The sequence below is a fragment of the Odocoileus virginianus genome, chromosome 2 (genome assembly GCF_023699985.2).
Source record: "Odocoileus virginianus isolate 20LAN1187 ecotype Illinois chromosome 2, Ovbor_1.2, whole genome shotgun sequence".
NCBI classification, from domain to species: Eukaryota; Metazoa; Chordata; class Mammalia; order Artiodactyla; family Cervidae; genus Odocoileus; species Odocoileus virginianus.
The window spans coordinates 61,597,401-61,620,762 of NC_069675.1; the positions used below are offsets into that span (position 1 = coordinate 61,597,401).

Genomic DNA, 23,362 nt, shown 5'->3' on the forward strand with positions numbered 1-23,362 from the left:
CCTTTAATGGTAAGCTTGGTCAGGAGAGGTGAGCGGGAATGTGCACAGACTTGGCTGCGGGTGCTGCTGACAGTGTCTGCTAGCTGGGCTTCAATCCACGTCCCTGTAGATTTTAATGTCCCCACAGACTGCTGGCAGCCTGCTTCCAGCTGTGGCAGGCATGATGCAGTGAATTGCTTTTGAATGTTCTTTACTCAAATAGGCAGTAATTACAAGCTTAAAGAGGTTTAGTGGTCCAGTAAACTACATAATCACCCCTGAATTAGCCTGGGCTCATCAGTCGCAGTCCAGCAAGCTCGAGTCTGCTGTTTGTATGCAGCCTTGATCACATAGCAACCTGATCAGCAGGTGTGGAACAGCCAGAGTCCCCCATAAACACAACTGTCTACTGGGGACAATGATCTCTAATGAGATGAGGCTACACCATCACTGTAATTTAAGTGGGAAAATTAGCACTAGAGAATGAGTACCAGTTCCAGGGGTCTTTAGTCATATTGGGAGCAGCACGAATTCTCCATCTCTCTCCCTAGCTTTCTCTTTCTCTCTCGTTTTCTCTTTCTCAAGACATCTTCTCAACAAGTGTACTGGTTTTATTTCTCACTTATGGATACTTTACTCTTTCTACAAGTGTTTTTCCTCAGTATTTAATGCTGGACAAAGTGTCTGTAAAGGCAATAATGACGACTGTCAACAGACTCGTTCCAGGTGCTATCGTTGTATTTCATCTTCCTGGTCTTTTCATGGTTTCAGAATTCTTTTGCTTTGATTTTTTAAGTGGAAAAATGTTCTTTGGGTTGGGGCTAGGTCTCCTCGTAGCTGGCTTGCTCTTGGCATTAGCCGAGATGAGCTGTATATAGTTTGGAAAAGATCCTTACTTTATTGAAGTTTATTGTATAAACTGGTCATGAACTTTCTTTTCAGAAAAGTGGTCTAGGATGGTGTGCCATTGTTTTTTTGTTACAGTGAAATTCTTGGGGGAGGCTTGTATGTTGAAACAGTCTCCTCTATTCTTTCTTCAGTCCTGTGAGATGGAGAACTTGAATTTTATTACATTGCAGTTGGAGAGTGGGAAGGGAACTTTTGCAACACGTAAACCCAAAACAACATAGAGTGGATTTTGAAGAAACTTCAGGGAAATTTGTACATGCTAGGAAAGACAAACAGAATAACAGAGGAATGAAGAACATCAGCTGCAGAACCAGGTTTCTTAGGGTCAAATCCCAACTTCCTCCTATTTGTGTGTAAGTTAAACTGCACCTCAGTTTCCCCATCTGTAATATCAGGGTAAAAACACTGACCTCATGGACTTGTTAGAAGGATTAGACAAGTAAATACTTGTAAAGTACTGAGAACATTGCCTGGCACAGTGTAAGCATTATAAAAATGTCAATTAAATAAATAAAATCTACACTGCTTTTGGGATTTGTAGAACTGAGTGAGAAGGATGAACAATTGTTGAAATGGGGCTGCTAGTTTTCTGAGGTTTATCTGAAGTCATCTACTTATAAATGCTAGTTGATGCATTTTGGGTGTCTCTAACTTCAATAGCATTTATACAACAAATATTTATTGGGCACAGAACTGGGCTGCTTGCCTTGTAAATGGCAATAGCATTCCTGTGTTTTTATTAGTATTCTACTAAAATGAAATGGTTCCAAATGTAATTTAACTCATATTTGATTAAGAATCACATACAAAATGAAAGTAATTGGTAGAAAAACACACAACAATTAATTTCAAAGCAGACAATTTAAGGCATATTGTAATGCAGTTGGATGGAAGAGCAGGCATTTATTTCTATAATCCTTAAAGAGTGTTCTTGTATATAACCTACCCTTATGTTTATAAGCAACACGAGAAGAATGAATAAAGTGATGGATGTATTAGTTTCCATTGAGTTTTGTATCTTGTAGCAAAATTTCCTATTACTTCCATTAACAAAACTGAGGTGTATACCCACACACACTAAGATAATAGCTTCTTCATAAAATGAGTAGTAATCATCATCTATATATTCATGATTAACTCATCAGGAATGAGTGGGTTGGAATGAGTGGGTTGGCTCCACCCAGCATTTAAAAAACAAAAATAATTTGGAAGTGAATTTTCTCAACTTGTATGGTATCACCAAATTTCAAATCCCAGCTCTATTACAAACTATGTGAAGAAAACTATGTTATTTGTCCTTTCGGTACTCCAGTTTCTTCATCTGTAAAATGGGTCTAATAATGTCTAACAATGTTTTTGTGGAGTTGAAGTGAGTTAATGCATGTGAAGGATTTGAAACACTGCCTGTTACATCCTTACTTCTTAGTGTATGTTGCCATTACTGCTTCGATCACTCTTACTACTACTAGTAAGCTGCTATTTAATCAAGTCCCTTTGGATGGATGCTGGAGGGAGAATGTGGGGAAGGGTCCTCATGAACAAACTTCCACCGCACAGCTCCTTCCCTGACCCTTGACGTTTGCCTGCTGGGCAGAAGCAGTGGGAATGCGAGTTGGGGGTAGAGCGGAGGAAGGAGGCAACTCTCCCTGGATCTAGGCTATTAAAACTGCAGGAAAACAGTCACCCCTCACCACAATGGAGAACTTTGTTCATGTTCCACTAGAATATGTTTTTGGTTTTACAATGTTTAGCTTAAAAAGGGAATGGAGAGATGGGAAAGAAACATCAGTGAAAGTGTAGCCAAGTGGAGAAACTCAGAGGGAGGCCGACCTGGCTCCAGACCTATGTAGCTGTGAACCTTTGTGCACGTTTTGGGACCTAGCCAAGCCTCAGCTTTCTCATCTGTACAGTGGAACTGAGCATAGTCCCCACTCCTGGGGCTACCAAGAGCATATCTGTGCCTATGTCCTACTGACAATGTGGAAGAGTTCAAATGAGCTGTTATTTAAAGTGATTCAAAAAGGACACACAAAAGAAGCATGTTTTCTCCCCTATTCCCACCCCTACCCCCATCCCCTACTCCTCTTACCCTGTTTTTCTTATAGATTTTTCTGTGTTTCCTTTTATAGCCATGGTTTCCTACTAAGAGAATCAATATTCAGGGAGTTCATTAATAATCATAACTGTTCAAAATAATTTCAGCACTCTTCATGAATTTTAATACTTTTAGGAGAAGGATATAAGTAATTGCTAATTTAGAGTCTAAATTTTATGTCTTTAATGCATATATTTAAAAATACTCCTGGAACATATCTATAGCTACTGAAGAATAGATCTAAACATTGTTATTGTAATAGAATTGCAAGCAACTTAAAAAAAGTTCCCAATACAGAGGATTATGAATGTAGTCCTTAATGTAGTATGCCTTTTTTTTTTCTATTTGGTGTTTTTATGTTTGATCAATATTTACAAGAAATGAAAAGATCAGATAGATGAGACAGGGAATGCATTATAGTATTAGCCTCTTATAATTAACTATATAACAACGTATTCAGTGCTGCATATTGTATAGTCTCATTAGTGCAAAAGTGAAGACTGTTACTAAATACTACCCAGTGTTCAATTTTTCCTTCCACACTTATGTCATTTTCATGTGATAAGATCAAGTTTAGAGATTCCTACCTGACCTTCCTGCTTGCACGCTTCCTTCTAGCAACTTCTTATAACCACTGGGGGATAGATAAGAAATTGGAGGGCTTGTCTGGAAAATGGCTCGACTGGGCTTCAGAAAAAGCCAGTGCTGAACAATCAGTGGAGCACCTTAGTCTGAGCAACTAGGCAATCTGGGACCGTTGGTTGAGAATTAAGAAAGCAAGTTGAAATCCTGGAACTTCACTGATGATGCTCCAAACATTTTTGGCTTCTTAGCCAGTCCGGACCCCACCACCGTTCTTCTTTTGATTTCAGCCCGAATGAGGATGCAGGACTCAACTGCTATGCATTCAGGCTCTGCTCTTCCCCTGCACGGCACTCTGCTTTTGTAATGCAAATGGGAGCCACAAAGTGTCTCTTTGATAATGTGCATTCAGAAGACAAAAAAGCATTCACTGAAACAGTAAAACTAATTCATAAAGCTGAAAGACAATAGAGAAGCATTATGGATTTTTTTAAAGGAAAGACGTATCCTAGATCAATGTAATTGTCACAGTGTAAGCTATTCATAGTCAGTGCGAAAGGGGAGAATGGCTGCAAGTTTATTTAAAGTGGCAGAAGTTTTTATAGGCAAAAAAAGATGACGTTAAACAAATACAAATATATTTGGTTAACAAGCCTCTGCTTCTTCTCTTAGAGGTCACATATATAGCTGGTTATTTTAATTTAGATCTACAATATTCCCTTAGTGACAAGAAATCAGTAGAAATTTTAAAAGAACACAGAGATCCAACGGTTAAGAGCCATATGGTAGTTTTTTTTCTTCTTCTTCTTTAAAGGGAGTATCTCTCCATCACATACCAGAGTTTAGCTCAAGGTCAACTTATATTAATGCATTAAACTTGGCTGTGGAGGAGGCAAAGGGCTGGAGAAAAAGGGATAAAAGAAGTTCCGAAATTGTTCTTCCAACATATTCAGCCAAGCAACAGAACATTGCCTTGATAAGGGTGATATTGGACAGTTGCCATAATTCCTCCTGTTAGATTCAGCTCCCCTGGTACCTATTCCCATACCTTTTAAAGTATAGCATGTAACATTTTGCTTGAAAATTGCTTCCACCTCTATTGCTTTGTTATAGCTGTTTTGCAGTTTCGGTGGAGAGGCAGTTCTGTGTCACAAGAAATTACTAATCTGAGGCTTGAGAAGGGGCAGCGTAGCTTTCCATTATCTCACCAGCGAGCTCTGTACAGGATTATTTTCAAATTTTCTGCTGCCATTACAATGAGCTGTTAGAGTGGGCAAGGCAGTGAGGGAGGGAGCATTATTGAAACTTGGTTACCAGGGTAGATAAGATAAAGTTCATCACTGTCTTGGCATCCACATTTGCAGTCAGGGGTGGAAGATTTGATGAAAGGAGTACATTTGGTCAAGGATATCGTTAAGATAGAAGGCTGGACATTTTCCATCTGTTGTGTGCTGAAGAGTTTCTTTTCCCATTAACGTGCATCTGAAAGAGTGGGCTGGATTATTTGAAGAAATAAGTTTTCTTCCAGTGTATTGTAAATTTGTAAATACCAGATAACCAACATCAGGACCCCCTCCCTATTCTCATCTCAAGACACGAGATTGGAATTGAACAGAGATAACTTTCTTTAGAGAGTTGCCATTTTCTTCCTGTCACTTTCTATCCTCTCTCTCTGGTAAAAGGACAGTTCAGACTTAATTTTTATGTAAGCTATTTTTAGATTTTATTTTTCCAGATAACCTCTATTTCTACTAAACAGGACACATACTCTGGGGATCATTTTATTCTTTGTTGGGGTTATTGAGCCATCACTGCTATTTGAGGTCATTTTTAGAAGCCACACTGCAGTTCCAGAAACACAGGAAGAGTGGCAAGTGGTGTCTATTTCAGCAGGAGATGGGGAAGAAGTCAGGGTGTTGATTATTGAAATCAGGATGGTCATTGAGTGAGTTCTCTCCTTTAGCTTTGGTGCCACTGCCCACAAGTCACTGGTTTTCCCTCCGAGTCCAGCAGCTCTGCTCTCTCCAGGGAAGCCAGCCTAATACATGTGTGCAAGTTTAATGTTGGAAGGGAGGGTCAGCTTTACCCATACATAATCACTGTTTTATGGCTTTCACTCATTCCTGAGGTGTTAATGCAGATCAAATGGGAAACACTCCAGAAAGAAGCCTTGCAGCTACTGCCCTGCCTCACTCTCCCGTCTCAATCGTTAATTCTTATTGTAAGATCTAAAGGTAATTTTGTTTGCTCTCTTAATGCGTTGCAGTTCTCCCAGTGGTCCTTGCATATCCTTTCTCAAATTCCCATCTTGATCAATTGTTTGCAAATAATTAAGCTTTTAAGAGATAATGGCAGGAAGCTAATGTACACAACATAGGAGAGGTCTCCCGTCACTGTCTATTGGACTCTGGTCAAATTGGCTTTGATATCCCGCAGTGATTAGGATGGTTGGTGTATCTGGCAAGTGCAATCCCTCTTTCCTTCACAAGAGCCCACTGATCTTTCTTCAAGCAGCGTCCTTGCTGGTTAGATGCCATAATAGCAAAGGTGTTCAGGAAAATGGCAAGGGGGGCCGCCTAGCCCTGTGGTTGCAATGGTTTGGAATAAATTTTCCATTTTCTTCCTAAAATGGCACTCCTCCTCTCTTTTGTAAAATGACATCTACCTTTGCCCTTCTCAGGGCCTCCCTAGCCCTATGGGCGGGACGCAAACTGGGCTTTGAATGTTTTCACAGCAGCCTTGCCTGTGGCATGTGGGGTTTTTGTCAAGTCATTTTTTCTTTTTAAGTCTACAAAGGAGTAGCTCATACTGTCCAGAAAACGCTTATCTAGTAAAGATGATTAGGATTTAAGATAGTTAAACATATTGGATTTCAGTTAAAAAGCTTCCTTCTTTGTGAATTTTTGGCTGAGTGTGGATTAATTACCTGAAGACGTGGCTTTCATGTGATTCTAGCAATTATGAATTTTTATTTTTTCATGGAATGGAAAGTTTGCGGGACACCAGGTCCAAGAACTATCAGAAAAAGAAAAATATCCAGTTGTCCTACCATAGACAAAGGTTTAGGAATTTTGTTGCTATCTCTTGTTTCCCCTTAACAATGACCAGATTATTGTGATATTTAATTTCATCCAGGCTCATTCATTTCTATTAAAAAATATATCCTGAACAACTGAAAATTGTTTAATGGAGACAGAGTGCTGGGTCTCCATAGCTTGAGGCTGCCTGGCAATTATGCTGCATGAAATTAGGCACAGTTTGTTCCAATTACTTAAAATCAGATCACATGAAAAGTGACAGAGGGGAAAAACAAAGGTTGAACTTTCTCATTTTATGATATTTAAATTATGAAATCAGAAACTGCATGATGTAAAGAAACAATCTAAATTTGCGCTGACAGTTTGCAGGCCATAGATTTCTTTTTGAAGCGTAATGATTCAGGTGATTTTAAAGATCCAAAGAGAATTTTCCTGACACCCCTTGCATAAATAAAATGTGAATCCCCTTTGCTTTCTAAGAATTTATGTAAAACTTGCTCACAAACAAGCATGCAAAAATACTCTTGAAAACACAGCACAAATAAATGACTGTGACAATTCTCAATTTTCAAAGTAACTAAAGGTAAATGGCATAAATATTAATTTTTATCCAGTTCTGGTCATAATATTAAAACACAACTAACAAGACAGGGCAAAAGGTGTTACCACTCAGCTGTAGTGAAGAGGGACCATTGACATGTTTATTAATTCTTTCGAAAGTCACTGGAAAAAGACCTGGCAAAACTGTATGCGAATTATAGAAGATGTTATAGATTGGAAATTACTTATGTACATCAGTACACAACCCTATATAGTGAATAGTACCAACAGCTAGATGCTAAAATTTGCATATTTCAGTCAGGCTTTTATTACTTAAGAATTGCTAGCCTGGAGAACTCCCAGATGATAAAATCAAGGAAAAGTTGTCTGTTGTTCAAAGTCTCATAGTTAGTGAATAGCAGTGTAATTTATACAATCTAATAGGGTCATATATAACTATGTAGTTTTTCAACTAATACAGATGTGGATCTACTATATGTATATAGAAGTGCTTTGTGCACATATACAGTTGTGTTCAACTCTATGCAGACTGTAGCCCACCAGGCTCCTCTGTCCATGTAATTTCCCAGGCAAAAATACTGGAGTGGGTTGCCATTTCCTACTCCAGGGGATCTTCTTGACCCAGGGATCAAACCCGCGTCTCTTGCATCTCCTGCATTGGCAGGGATTCCCACCTGGGAAGCCCTAGAACGACTATTCACTCTTCAATTCAGAGGATAAGATTCATTTGGCTTGTATTGTGTGGCAAATATTTATGCAATAGGAGTCGTGTTTTAAACCTTGGGGCAGTGAACTGCTTTTAGGTCAGTGTTCAACCATGAGATTTTGCTTGTGATGACTGGCATCCTAGTAAGTAGGGTGATTGTCACCTATGATCTTCACCGATTATGGAGGTGATATACTTTGCTTAGAAAAGAGTGGGTAGCTATCACTTATAGGGATGAAGTAAGAAAAGTAGTGCTGTGGATCTTGGATTGGATTGTTTATACTTCCTATGGGCTTTGAAAAAAATCTTATACATTTTGATGTTGCATTTGAGTGGAGAATATCTGTGTATCATGGCAAGTCAGAGCTTTTCCTTTGTCTCATCAATATTTACTGGTTTCCTTTAGTGAAGGTCTGGGCTTTGAGGATGGTGAATGAGAAAGTCGAGGGTGTTTTAGATGCTAAATGAGTGGGAAAAGACACATGACCAAGGAAAGAAATAATCAGACTGGGTGTTTCTGGGTGTGATACTTGCTTTTATGGGGATAGAGCGGGGAGAATGGTGTGAGAATGATAAGGTGGGCTGGTGGAGAGTGGAGAGGGGAGGGCTTGGCATTTGAGCTGAGACTTGACAATGACATTGGAGTAGGAACTTGTGAGTAGGAACCTACTTGACGTGTTGGAAGAACGGAAGATGACTGAACAGAAAGTGAGGTGGGGTGAGGAGAAGGGGATACCATCTGGGAGATGGGTGGGGCTGGATGGTGGTGAGCCTTGCAGGCAAGGTGAGTGTTCTGGAGGTTCTTGAAGGGGGACAGGAATGGAGATTATGAAAGGCCTTGCCACACCTTTCTGTCATGAAGAGGCTTAGATGCTGGATGGGAAGCAGGAAATATGCCTGGGTCATGTTGCTGCTGATCGTGCCAGCCCCTGGCCAGTGTCCTCACCTGTAAAACAGGAGGGACAATAGATTCCATTTATGTCCCTCAAAGGGATATAATGGGGATTAATTACCACTCTGTCTGTAATATACTCGAAGCTCTTAAGAGAGCAGCACTATATTCCATGAAAGCGAAGCCTTATTCTAATTGTGTATTTATTGATTAAGTGACAATCAACTCACAATGCTTTTGGGAAAAATGGCTACATCTCTGCTCACCATGAACGAATCCCATGTGTATAGATACAGAACATATTTAAACTTACATATAAGAGCATTGAAGTGGTCATTAACGAGACTTCTAAGCATCTAATCGGACATTATTAATAAGATTGAAAGCTGTGTTAATTAACATTCAATAGACCAGAATTTAATTTCCGATGGCACATACAGTAAAATGGAGAGTTGGGGTGCCCTTTTCCATTCATAAAGAGAATAGAAGGTTGACTATCAGGGCAGTTTTTATCTTGGGAGAATTTATTGGGGTGCAGTGTTCAAAAGAGCCAGTGTCTCAAATAGATGGAAATCATGTCCTCAGCTTCTCTCCCAGGCTTTAGAAATGTATATTTCAAACTTAGATATAGTTGACTATTAAATAGAAAGTATCTGTGCCAAAACTAATCTTAGTAGAATTCTAAACATTTTTACAAGAAGTATGGATTTCATTTTATTATCTAATCATGTAATATTTTTTGTCCACTCTTAACTCCTGAGACTTGTTCTTCACACGCAAAATGTTCTGATCTTTGACCTTACTACATTGGCCTGTGTTCAGAATCCTAGAGTATGTTGATGTTCAGATAGGGAACCAACTGGTAGAGTTTCATTTGGTTGTGCTTTACAGAAGAGTTGAAATGAATGGTGTTTTTTGTTTTTTTTTTAATACACCCACTTTAACTTTAATATGGAGAAGACAATGGCAACCCACTCCAGTATTCTTGCCTGGAGAGTCCCATGGACGGAGGAGCCTGGTAGGCTACAGTCCATGGAATCTCGAAGAGTTGGACGCGACTGAGCGCCTTCACTTTTACTTTTCATTTTCATGCATTGGAGAAGGAAATGGCAACCCACTCCAGTGGTCTTGCCTGGAGAATCCCAAGGACAGAGGAGCCTGGTGGGCTGCCATCTATGGGGTCGCGCAGAGTCAGACGCGACTGAAGCGACTTAGCAGCAGCAGCAGCAACTTTGATATTTGGTATCCAGCAACATGGTGCTTTTTTTTTTAAGAGGAGAATGTGATGCTAACAAAGTGCTTACTTTCTAGGGGCCTGGGCTGAGCTTGTTGTCAAATGGTCAGCTTTAGAAATCTGTGGTTCTAGAAAAATATTATGTCAAGGTGGTACATTTTTGTATGGTCAAAAAGGATTTGTCATTTTAATCCTATAAAATACAAGGAAGATCCTATTGAACTTTCTATGTTTGTAACAAATAAACCTGTTAAAGAATAAACTCAGTATCAAGGTTCTGCAAGTATCCTAAGTAGGTATTTATACACTTCACTAATCTTTGTAATTGGCTTGTCTTTTACTGCCATTAATTAGATGATGTAGTATTCCATTAATAAGAGTGACACACCTCAGCATTTTTACCTTTAATTATAGACCTCAGCAGACATTTAAGTTATTGACAAAATCGCCTCAAATTGCCTGATGTACACTTTTTTTTTTTAACAGCATGTGTTTACTATTGAATCCCTTGCACCTAGCATTGCACGTGTTGTGACGTGCACATTGTGTGTTCGGAGCACACAGGTATACACCCATCCTTTCTGTCCTCTTTCAGCACCCTTACCCTTCTGAAGAACAGAAAAAGCAGTTGGCACAAGACACGGGACTCACCATCCTTCAAGTGAACAATTGGTAAGTGATTTGGCTTTGTGTTTGCTCCCCCCTCTGGCAACTGCAGCTCTTGTTTTGCATTAAGAAGACACACCCAGTTTTCCCTAGTGGCTTGTTGATCCAAAGGTGAGAACACAGGGCAGCTGATGAGCCAGAGCACTTACTAGATTAGAAAAGAAAACTCCGTATTGTTTTGCACCTCCTTTATAAATTGACAAATTTTAGGCATAGTAAAAGTAAGTGTTTAATTCGTTTAGCTGTGGCTCTGTAAATGTCTCATGGGTTTTTTTTTTTTAATCTTTAAGGATGATCAATAGAAAGAGTAATACCCTTGTTTCTATGAAACAAGAAACTTCACTATCACATCTGTTAGATTTTAAATTCGCTGAATAACTAAGCTCACTGAGAATTTGTTAGACTGTGCATTCCAGGATGGACACTCCATCCCTCTTATCTCCCTATGGAAAAAAGAGAAAAAAAAAACCCAATGTGTTTCTACTTTGAAGCTATTCAAAACTTGATGTATCTCAGGGCTGTGTAGTATTGTTTCTAAGTAAATGTGTAAATTCCTGATTTGGGAGAGAAGCTGAGATTATATACCAAGGATAGCCAACAATTTTCTGACTTAATGTATAGCAGTGTGGCAAATAGCCTTTGAGGAAGTATGATTTATTATCCTTTGTGAGTGTGCTGAAAGCCAGGTTCATATAATCACCCAGAGCTAGTGTCATATTTGAAGGGTATCGAAATCTGATCTCCTTTAAAACTAAGTGTATCTAATTAATTGTCCCAATATTTTTAGATTAGTGTTTATGATGGGGAAACCTTATCCTCTTTGAAGTAAAATCCAGAAAAGGCCCAAAGCCTGATTGGGGAAAAAGGAGAACTGAGAATGCCAGTCTGCAGACAGAAGTGTTTCTTTCTGTTCAATAAGTGTCAAAGATTAATATTACAGAATCTCTGATTACATGGCCTAATCCATTTTGGTGAATAAATTTGTTCTTGATGTCCATTGCACCTACATTAACAGACTCTTCTCTGTTAGAGAGCCTGGGAGCCTTTGGGAGAGATTTCAGATATATTAAGCCCCATTACAGAAAATGTAATTTCTGTCAATATAATCCCATGTATTCTTCAATTTAGTATTTTAGAGATAACAAGCTACTTACAATATATTTGCCTTTGGAGGATTAATTTACAAAGTGCACTATCTTCAAGACACAGACAGACCCATATAAGCATTGCTTGTAAGGGTTATCAATTTCTATGACCTTATGGCAGCCTTGGGAGATCAATTTTTGCAGCCCTTCTAGTCAAGTGGATCAGGAACCAACAGAAGACATACTATACCTGAGCATGTTACTGGGAGTCTTGTGGCTGCTGTGGGTTTTTTGTTTGCCTCTTTTTACCTGTAGCTTTATCTTACTTTTCAAGATTCTTGATACTTTTATAGTTGAACTCTGTCTTTCAAATTGTTCTGGACAGTGTTATAGGGCAGACTATCCATTTTGCATACGTGCCTAAATTCCTACATATTTTTAAAGTTAAACTGATGGGGAGGCAATTTGAATACAATGGAGGCTGTACAAAGATTTATTTCTCTGGGAAATGATCTCCTTTGAGGGCCAAGGAGTGTCTGGGCCAACTCTCATTAAGGAAGGCAACATGCTGCCCGTTCAGGTGAGCTATCAAACACGCCATCTCTCTTCCTCTTCAGTGTTGCTAGAAAACTCTATCCACAAACATTGTTACCAGAGAACAGATTCCAATACAAGCTGCTTGTTACAGGTAGACAGCCTATGGGATATTTCCTCTGGGTGCTAGGGCAGGCAGACATTCCTGTGGCACGGAGCCAGACATGGTTGTCTTTTCATAGATTCTCTGCACAGTAATCACAGTCAGACTTCCTTGGTTTTACGATTAAGAGGGAAAAATAAGGACTTTAAAAAGTTATCATATGTACCAGATAATAATTTTTCAACTTAGATGCAGACTCTACCCTAAACTTCACTGTGATATTCAATTCTGCACAGGCACATAACTTGAAAACCACTTTTCCTTATAACCTGGGATGTAAATTCAATTCCCTTCTCACTTGGCACCGTACTGTGTGCATGTGCTCTCTGCTTCTGTATGAAGTTAGAAGTGACCACTGCTGGCACTTCATTGCTTCGCATTTGGCAACTGTTGCAAATCTACAATAGCTTTGTGGTGGGCGAAGGATCCTCAACCTCTGTTAGGAACCAAACTGCGCAGCAGCAAGTGAGAGATGGGTGAGTGAGCCACGCTGTTCATCTGCATTTACAGCCGCTCCCCATCTCCGCGCGTACCAGCTGAGTTCCACCTCCTGTCATGTCAGCGGAGGCATTAGATTCTCATGGGAGCTCAGACCCGACTCTGCTTGAGTCATCCTGAAACCGCCCCTGCCGACCAATCCGTGGAAACTTGTCTTCCTCCAAATGGGTCCCTGGTGACCAAAAGACTGAGGGCCGCTGTGGTAGAGAAATTCCCCTCCAGTAGCTGAAAGTTGTAAGAGAAGTTGTTTCTCTTAAATTCGGTGAAAAATGACATCCCCATGTTTGATTTGAGTTTTTAACGGTGTATTACTTTTCATCCAAACCTTCTCCTTTTAAGGAACTGATAACTGATTTCTTTCTCTCTGGACTTTGAGTTGGAAATATGAGGCAAAAATGGGGAAAACCCAGATGGCACTGTATTGAAACCCAAGATTCGAGACAATCTTAAATGATGATGGCAGATTTGAAGATGAAACAGCACAACTACTAAGTGGAGTTCATTTTTCTTGATCGTAATGAAAAAATTATACAAAGTTTTTTTGAGAACCTGTAAATACTTTTCCCGTATTGAACATCAAGCCCACATTACTTCACTCTGGAAATAATAATTAAGAAAAAAAAAACACTTCATAAGTATTTTAGCGTTTCCCCTTCACTTCATTTAGGCACAACATTTAAAATTGTGTGTCTTCCTTTTTGGATTTTTTAAGACTTGTTAACACACATGTACATTTTGTATGAACTATGAGTCACTGTTGAAGAGATTTAATAAAATGCTGAAGGGCAGGTTGGGTGTAGATCAGTCATAATTATTGGCAGCAATATAATGTATTGAAATACACAATATGAATGTGAAAAATATAAACTCATGTCGAGTTGTTAGCTTGTCATAGAAACCCCGGCTGATGCAGCTTGAAGTTAGATTTTGACAGAAAAATGAGATGAGAAAAGTCTGATGTGTTGTAATGATGCTTTCATTCCCTCGCTGAACTAATTTTATGCCTTTTTAATTGACATAAGTAATATATACTACCTGCCTTGGCTGACTAAGGACAAAGCAGATGGGATTTGGTGGGGAGAGGGGATCACAGGGAGAATTTAAATGTAAAACAACAAGACAGGTTTGATTCACTAAGAGAAAATTTGAATGAAAAGAAATAACTTTTAACTTGTATGTTTGGTTTATGTATCAGAGTTCAAACAGAGAGGAGAAATCGTAAAATGGTGGGTACTAGCATTTTGTAGGAATTGGGCTCTGGGATGGAATGTGACATTTATCAGATGAGACATTGTAACAAAAATCTATGCCAAGACATTTTTTGAGAATTGAGGCAATTATGCAAATAATTTGGGTAAAAATATTTTACCTAAATTATCCAACTATTTGAGGTAACCGCATGTTTTTTTAAAAAAATCAACCTCCATAGCTAATTGCCTAAATATTTCTATCTGTTAGCATGCTTTGGTAGACTTTGACTTAAAGCATAATAATTTTTAAAATATATTAATAATGTGTGCTATAAATGTATGTATCTTCTTCCTTTGCTTTCTCACTCCCAATTATGTTTTGAGCCAAAAATGATAAATAATAGCATTTGATGCCTTTGTCTTTTTGTTTTTTCATTTTTGTTGTGGTTGCAATAAATACTTCAGTTATAGTAGCAAAACTATTACTGATATGCTGACTGTCATTTAAGTGGAACTTCTTAAATTTTTAGATTAGGTGGTTATGTAGACCTTTTCATATGAAGGTAAAACTTTGAAGAAAATAAACACATATATGCACAATGTCAATACTAGGTTTTTCTCTCTCCTGAATACACCAGCTTTACCCTTTTATATTGAAAATATGAGTGTAGAATGTTCAAATAAAGGCTCCCTTATATGTTTTCACAGTCATGTTGCAGACTTGGGAATTCCATATGATGAAAACTTGTGCCTGCAATTCTGTCTTACTTGCTGCATGCCTTAGATGCCTCCTGCCTAAGCAGAGTTCTAGCCTAGAATGTACTGAATAAATGTTACATTGTCTTTGTTTACCCCTTCTCATCTGCACACTTTCCCATTCAGTTCATTTCAGTTCAGTCGCTCAGTCGTGTCCGACTCTTTGTGACCCCATGAACCGCAGACGCCCTGCCTCCCCGTCTATCACCAACTAACCCATGTCCACCCTAACCCATGTCCATTGAGTCGGTGATGCCATCCAACCATCTCATCCTCTGTTGTCCCCTTCTCCTGCCCCCAAATCCCTCCCAGCATCAGGGTCTTTTCCAATGAGTCAACTCTTCGCATCAGGTGGTCAAAGTATTGGAGTTTCAACTTCAACATCAGTCCTTCCAATGAACACCCAGGACTGATCTCCTTTAGGATGGACTGGTTGGATCTCCTTGCAGTCCAAGGGACTCTCAAGAGTCTTCTCCAATACCATAGTTCAGAAGCGTCAATTCTTCTGCACTCAGCTTTCTTTATAGTCCAACTCTCACATCCATACATGACCACTGGAAAAACCATAGCCTTGACTAGACAGACCGTTTGTTGACAAAGTAATGTGTCTGCTTTTTAATATGCTGTCTAGGTTGGTCATAACTTTCCTTCCAAGAAGTAAGTGTCTTTTAATTTCATGGCTGCAATCACCATCTGCAGTGATTTTGGAGCCCCCAAAATAAAGTCAGCCACTGTTTCCACTGTTTCCCCTAACGTTCCATGATTACTCTGTTGTCTCTCAGAGGGCAGTGGGTTTTAGGTGCAAAATACATAGTTAATGTGAAATACAGCATTGATGTGGACAGAAGAATCCCTCTCTATCAGTAGAGTGCCTAAGATTTCAGGGAACATGGGAACTCCAAGGTGACACTTTACGGAACCATCATAGCTCTTCAAGTTCTCAGATTTAGTACACATACCAGATTTTCCTAGTTTCTTCTTTCATTGTCTTCAAAACTAGAAAGCATTCAGGCATCACTTCCCATTGATTACCAGTGGTGGGGGGAGTATGTTATCTTTGGAGGTTTCTGCCATTGGTAGGGAAAAATGAAATGTAAACTTATTTTTTTAATAGGATCACTCTTATTATAATAAACAGATTCAACTGTAAAAGGTCAAGTTTCTTTTTGAGTTATGATAATAATGTGGCAAATACTTTTATAAGTAATCAAAGATTCTATAAATATAGGTACCTGTGTAGATGTAAATGTTAAAACATTCACAAATTATCCTTTCAACTTCTGAGATCTAAAAATCAATAGGGGGTCACAGGGTTTCATAGAATTGCTCTGCTTTTTCTTCCAACATAATTTAATAATACATTTTACAGATGTTGTTTAAACATTAGGCACAGATTGTTTTGTCAATAAAACTAAACAGAGGCATGACACAAAAGCAAGGAAAACAGATGTAAAAAGAAAAAAGAGTGCACCAAGCAAGGAGTGCTAGGTCATTTGTTTCCTATTCACTACAAAATGAAAGTGCAGAGTATACAGTGATCTTCCTTGCCTAGGAATCACCTAGGGATGGAACCACTTCACACATAAGAGGTAATTTTATTAAGCAGGTGGTCTAACTTCTTCCCTTGAGAATTTAAGTGTAACCTACATTTAAGGTAGACTTCCTAATTGATCAATGGAGTAACAGGTGCAGTATTTTTTAAAAGAAGGAGGAAGAGAAGGAAACATAAATAGAAGAGCTCTCCAGCATCTCTCAGAATGGGCTGTTGTTCTCCAAGCCATAGGTAATTGCTATGCTTTTCACCTTGAGTGTCAATTCTAATAATACTACCTTTACAGGAGCTTACTCTGGGCTTAGATTAGAGCAATCAGTAATACTCACTAGATAAAATACTGTCTAGTTGCTCATGAGAAAATATTGAAATCAGTCAAAAAATGTTTAGTTTGTATAGTGCCTCAGACAGAGCTGGCGAGGCGCCAGGCAGGCAGGGTATTATTTAGGAAAGCTGAGCAAATAGCTCGCAGGGAAAAGAGCTGTGAATTTTGAAACCTTCAGGTATTGTCATGTCAGAGAGTCTTAGGAGTTCAACGGAGATGCTGCTTTTGTCTGCAGATTTTAAAAAATTTCCAGCAAACAAGCCTCTTTGAAAATGACCCTGAAGTCTGTGAAATATACTTTGTTATAGGTTTTACTCCTTAGTTTACTCAGAGGTTTCCCCTGCTGTGTTCAGTCAGATGGTTAATACTAGGAAAAATGGAAACTCTTCATGAAGGGGTAGGTGTTGGCCCACTGCACCAGATGGAAAAACCCTGCCCCTTCCACCAGACTAGGACCTGAGTCTAGATGAGAAGAGATACAGGAAGGGGTGGGCTGTGGGAAGATGGATTAGAAGGTCCATACACTATTTTGTGTATCTGCTGTTTCTCCTCCAACCAACATTCAAAGCCAGTCTCTGAGCTTTTCAGGACAAGAGTGTGACGTCTGGAGCTTAGAGTTGGTACGACCTGAGGATGCTTTCGGGACCACTTAGGGTTGGGGTTCAAGCAAGGCACAGAGAAGCATGAGCTGGGAGATGGATTCCATCATGAACCCAGTGTTCCTCGACATCCCTTTCAAGGCAGTGAAACCAGTGGCCTGGTGCTTGACCTTGACCATGGTGTGGAGGTCAGCAGGACTTGGTGCAAGTCCTCGTTAAGCAGGAGCTCCCGAGGTGTCACCCAGCCAGCAGAGGGTGATTAACCATCGAGCGCTGTGCTCGGAGCTGACTCCCTTGCAGAGAGTGTGGGAAATGAGGGGCTGAGAGGCACCCTGGTCAAGGAGGAAAGCTCCAGCATCCACAGGTAGCTAAGGGTGGCTCAGATGGTAAAGAGTCTGCCTGCAATGCAGAATGCCTGGATTCAATCCCTGGGTTGGGAAGATGCCCAGTAGGAGGAAATGGCAACCCCTCCAGTATTCTTGCCTGGAGAATTCCATGGATAGAGGAGCCTGGCGGGCTACAGTCCCTGGGGTCTCAAAAAGTCAGACACAACTGAGCAACTAACACACAAGGGACAAATTCCCATGAAAGCCTCATGACAACACACCATTTACATAGAGGGAGTCAGGGAAGAGAATACGCAGGGGAAGAACATTTGGAGTCCAAACATGTCATCTGTTGTTCCCACTTCTCACCAATTAGATGCATGTCCTTGATCAACTCCCTTTGTCTCCCTGGGCAACAGCTTCCTCTGCCTTAAATGGATGGGTAGGGCTGAGGAATTGGTGGGACTCTAAGCCCCTTCCAGCCCTAATATTCTAGACAGTGTAAACGTGAACGGAAGCAAGGTGAATGTTCTGAAACTGATTTTGATTCCCGTTTTTACATTAGAAGTGAAAAAAAAAAAACACAACAGGGCCTTTGATAAACAGACGAAAAGGACTATTCATTTAAAAAGTTGTTACTTTTTTTCATCTTAAATAAGCAAAGCTAGCCCTTAAAACTAGATGAAATTAAACATTATCGCAAGACATGGAAAACATGCGTGCTGTCACTTTTGGATTCATAATAAAGATAAATCAGTTGTTTTTAGCAGTGCGCTCTGAGTCTGTGAAGGGCATGACAGATAATAGGCTTGGAATTTCTGAAGTTATTGTACAGTAAAATTTGTTTTTTCCTCAGGCATTCAATCTTTTTTCTCTAGTGATTTTGTACATGACAAACTTTTTAGTGGGTGCATTAATAATCTATAAGTGATGGGTTGTCAGTTGTCAGTTAGATAAGATTAAAAGACTGTTTAAGCATTATCCACTTGCTTCTTTGCATGAGTTTTATAGGTCAAGAGAAATAACTTTTTGAATTGTGGTTGTTTGCACATGCTGGTTTTTCCTCCCTCTCTCCCTCCCTTTCTCTCTCTTTTTCTCCCTCTCTCTTTCTCTCATTTGGCTCTGCTCCAGAAGTACTTGCAAGAACTGTATTACATTACATAAATCCTGCATGTAGGAGCAGATTCGAAACGTACACTGTGTGAATCAAGGGGACACATGTCTCCGCTGACTTCTGTAAACTTCTTTTAGTTTTGAAAATGTTACTCTTTTTCTTCTCAAAGGAAACTTTGTCAGGGGAAGCGTCTGCAGGAGAGGAACTGAAGTTCCCAGCTTGAGGAGTTTCCTAGCAAGTCAGGTTGAGGTCTATTCTTGTCAAATCTGTCTTAAGTGTGTTTACATATAGTTTGCCTTTCTGGTATTTTCTGCTTGCACAGACCTGATCTCCACCTATTTTGTGTCAACAGTTGCCGGGGCTGGTGTTGGGTGATTAACCATTGAGCGCTGGGCCCCGGAGCTGTGCCCACAGAGAAGACCCCCTCTCCCCTCGCACTTACATCACCCTCTGGCTTCAGGCTGCACCTACATAAAACAAACAGCATTTCTGAGTGGTTAAAGAGGCAGCCTGAAACAGTAAAAAATGGGGCAAATGTTGCCTCCTTGTTAAATAAGACAGTTTTCTCAAAAATGGAGAGGAGGCAGGGGTGTGGGGACGGAAAGTGTTTCTGAGGGCAAATGTGGTCTTGGATCTGCATGGCTCTGATGGGCAAATGCCTGGAGCTTTGTGTAGACACTTAGGGTGTTTTTTTTTTCTCTTTTTAATTTTTAAGGGGCAAGAGAACATTAAAAAAAAATCTAACAAAAACACGCCAACCACATGGATGTTTGTAACTTTGGCAAATACAGGACTGTCCCACTTCATGCTCTCATGGTGTTTCAGTATTTTCCTCCTGATTTTATTTCCATTCTTATGAGGTCTTTAAGCCTGACCCATTAATGTGTGAAATAATGAACTCTGTTGGGCTCTAGACACCTGAACAATAACAAATAAGCAAAAATACCTTAATCTGTTCCCATCTTTGAGAACTCCTTTTACCCTCTTAACCAGTGTGGTTGAAGGACCTAATGCCTCCTAAGATTAGATCCCATCACTGAAGAAGGGGAAAAGTATTTCCTTTTGCAAATACATTAACTCTTTCAGGCCCATGGGAATTATTGGTCTTGGATTCCAAATGTAACTTAGCTCAAAAATGTACTTCCTGTCATGGGAGAGAGACGTCTGGCATTCTATTGATTTGGTCACTATTTTTCAAGAATAATATACTGCCAAACGATGGAATTAAATGCACCATGATTAAAAACATATATCTTTAAGTTTCCGGTATGTTCTACTTTAAGGATGCTGATTTGAATGTAAACCAATAGTTTTGAGGGTTGTTGTCTAGTTGAACGGTTTTGTTGGCCTGTATCACTAGAACATCTGCTACGGTTGACTTTATTTGATCCCTAGTTTGAGTCAGAATTCATACTTACTTGGACAGGGTAGGGAGTAGGAAATGTTGTAAAGCTAATGGAAAGAATTGTATGGATCCAAAGATGTCGGGTCTCAGCCCCCACGGCTGGTCACCTGGCAGGATTGTGTACAGAAAGGACAGTGTGATGGGTTATGGCTAGGGTTCCCATCCTCAAGGCCAAGTAGCAGCTGAAGGGAGTGGCCAGAAAAGACAGATCAGAATCCTTCTGAGTGAATGTAGTATAAAAAAGCATCTTGAGAATTAGCTTGATTTTTGTCATGCTATTTCTCCTGAAATAGTAAGTTAACAGAGGAGATTTTGAAGTTTATCAAAGGGAGCACGGATTAAAATTTTAGAAACACTGCAACAGAACAACAGAGTCCAAGTCCTGGATAGGATTGTAGCATCCTTTCACAGATGAGGCTCAGGGCCTTACGATGTTACGTTCTTAATTAGAGGCGAGGAGGGTGCTGACTCCTGGTTCAGTGTCTCTTGCAGTCCACCATTATGTATTTTTGTTTTTAATTAGTTGATTTTTTTTTTTTTTTTGGCTGTGTTGGGTCTTCGTTACTGTGCACGGCCTTTCTCTAGTTGCAGCAAGCAGAGACTACTCTTTAGTTTTGAATCACAGCCTTCTCACTGTGGTAATATCTCTTATTGCAGAGCATGGGCTCTAGGTACATGGGCTTCAGTAGTTGTAGCATATGGGTTCAGTAGTTGTGGCACAGGGCCCAGCTGTCCTGTGGCATGTGGGATCTTCCCAGATCAGGGATTGAACCAGTGTCCCTTGCATTGGCAGATGGATTCTTTACCCCTGAGCCATGAGGGAAATCCCATTATGTATTTTGAAGAGCTTTATCGAGATATAATTCACACACTATGCAATTTACTCATTTAAAGTGGTTCAGTGGTTTTAAGTATAGTCACAGATATGTGCAACCATCCCCAGAGTCCATTTGAGAACAATTTCACCACCTCAAAGAGAAACCCTCTACCCCTCACCCTCCCTACTTCCATCCCCAACTCTGCCACAGGCCTACTTTCTCTATCTGTGGTGGTTTAGTCACTAAATTGTGTCCTACTGTTATGACCCCATGGACTGTAGCCCACCAGACTCCTCCATCCCTGGATTGCCTATTCTGGTGTGATCATGATATCTCTGGTCTTTTATGACTGGTTTCCTTCACCTAGCATTATGTTTTCAAGTTTCATTTACTTTGAAGCATGTGCCATACTTTATTCCTCTTTTTGACTGAATAATGTTTCATGGGATGGATATACCACGTTTTCTTTATTAGTTCATTCACTGATGGACATTTGGGTTGTTTCCGTCTTTTGCTGGCCTGAGAATTTGTTTATAAGCTTTTGTACCATTAGATACTTTTGAGAATCATAATGACAGTATCCTCAGCAAACCTGTCTTAGGTTTTACAGTTGGCAAAGCACTTTTCATAAACATTCACGCATTTGATCATCACAGTTCCAGCACCTGAATACTGCTATGATCTCAGAACCAGGAAGTGGCAGTTTTCCTACTCAGGTCTCATACGCTTTCCACTGGACACTGTTCTCAGTCTTCCTGCCCTTGGCCAGTATTTTGACTGTGATAATTAGGAGCAGTGGTGTTCAAAGGAAAGGACGACAGCTCAGAAGTGAAATGTACATTCTCTGAACTTTCCTCAGTGTGACTTTGATGACCATAAGCATTTTTCAAAGATTTGACAAGTTCCATGAGGAGGTCTTTTTGTTGGTTTTATTGTCCTCATTTGAAAGATTTTGTCATATACCTCAATTGAGAGATTTTGCCTTTTCAAGTGGTTCTATTTACATATAAGGACCTACAGGTTACATATTGATATACAGTACATAAAGCTTAGGTTTCAAACTTTACTAATTGAAACAGAAGTTACAGTGATCGTTCTAAAGAATAGACAATAGGCCTCCATTCAGGTCAAACCTAATCTATATCCAGGTGAAAAAAGAAATCAAGCTAAATTTTGATATACCTTCCCTTAGCATGAGTGGAGACTCCAGGCCTGGAAATTTCTTAATTAGTGAAGGCTTGGAGTGTGGAGGCAAATAAAGGAGAGATTCTAGAGAAAGGAAAGAGCTGAAAGATCCTCCAGATCGGCACTAGGACTCTAGAACACCTTATGCATGCTTGGCTGGTCACCTAACACAAGAGTTTCAGTTCCAGTCATTCAGGGAAAATCTATTTTGGGAAAAAAGTGAATATTTAATTACTAGGGTAACTCACACACCCTGATTCCTTGGGACATTCACGGTTTATGCCTGGTGCCCAGCATATTATCAGTAACTTAACTTTACTCTTTTTTTTGGCTGTGCTGGATCTTCGTTGTGGGGCATGTGCTCTAGAGCATGGGACTTAGTAGTTGTGACGCTCTGATTTGGTTTGCCTGAGTCATGTGGGGTCGTAGGTCCCACACCAGGGATCAAACCCGTGTCCCCTGCATTGGAAGGCAGGTTCGTAACCAGGAGACCACCAAGGAAGTCCCTAATGTCCCTTTACTCTTAAAAGTGTCCCAGCACAGATGATAAATTATCTGGTTATGCTATTACAATGGAAATTGACAGAACATTAAGATTTGTTTTAAATAACTGTGTATTTATTCTGTAATGTTTAAGGGATCTTTAGTAAGATGCAATTTTATTGACTTTTGTGAATATGGGAAAATGAGAATTTATATGAGTCAGCATAAATAGACACATTTATTCTTTGAAGATATTATTATACCCAATTTAGGTTTTTGTTAGTAAAAGAGGTTTTGCTATATTATCCTAGATTATCCTATTGCTTATCATTGTGGTAATAATCACTCTAATTTCATATACTCTAAGTAAACCACTTTTAAAATATTTATTAGGTCAAACAAAATCAAATTTGGCAACTTGTATGTCACATGTAAGTAAATATTTTATGAATGCTATTTTGTGTCCTATGCTTTATATGGATACTTACAATATGTATAACTATTGGATATTTCTTATGCTAGGTCTAGTGATACATCCCTGCAATTCATTCCATTGAGTTTGGAGCCTAAGGCTTTAGTGATCTAGAAGACAGCAAAAGAAATAGAGATCCTCTGCTAAGGGAGCCACCCTTGCTTTGAATTCAGTTCAGATTAAAGGATTTAGCAA

At 39.6% G+C, this 23,362-nt stretch overlaps 1 protein-coding gene across 2 annotated transcripts in view; it reads left to right on the forward strand.

Annotated features, from left to right (window-relative positions):
• Positions 1–23,362, forward strand: part of MEIS1 (Meis homeobox 1) — a 141,787-nt gene that overhangs the window by 105,899 nt on the left and 12,526 nt on the right. For both annotated transcript variants that reach the window (XM_020888270.2, XM_020888271.2), the window contains exon 9: positions 10,592–10,668. In XM_020888270.2, coding sequence (XP_020743929.1) covers positions 10,592–10,668 — 77 coding nt within the window. The remainder of the gene's footprint in view (positions 1–10,591; positions 10,669–23,362) is intronic.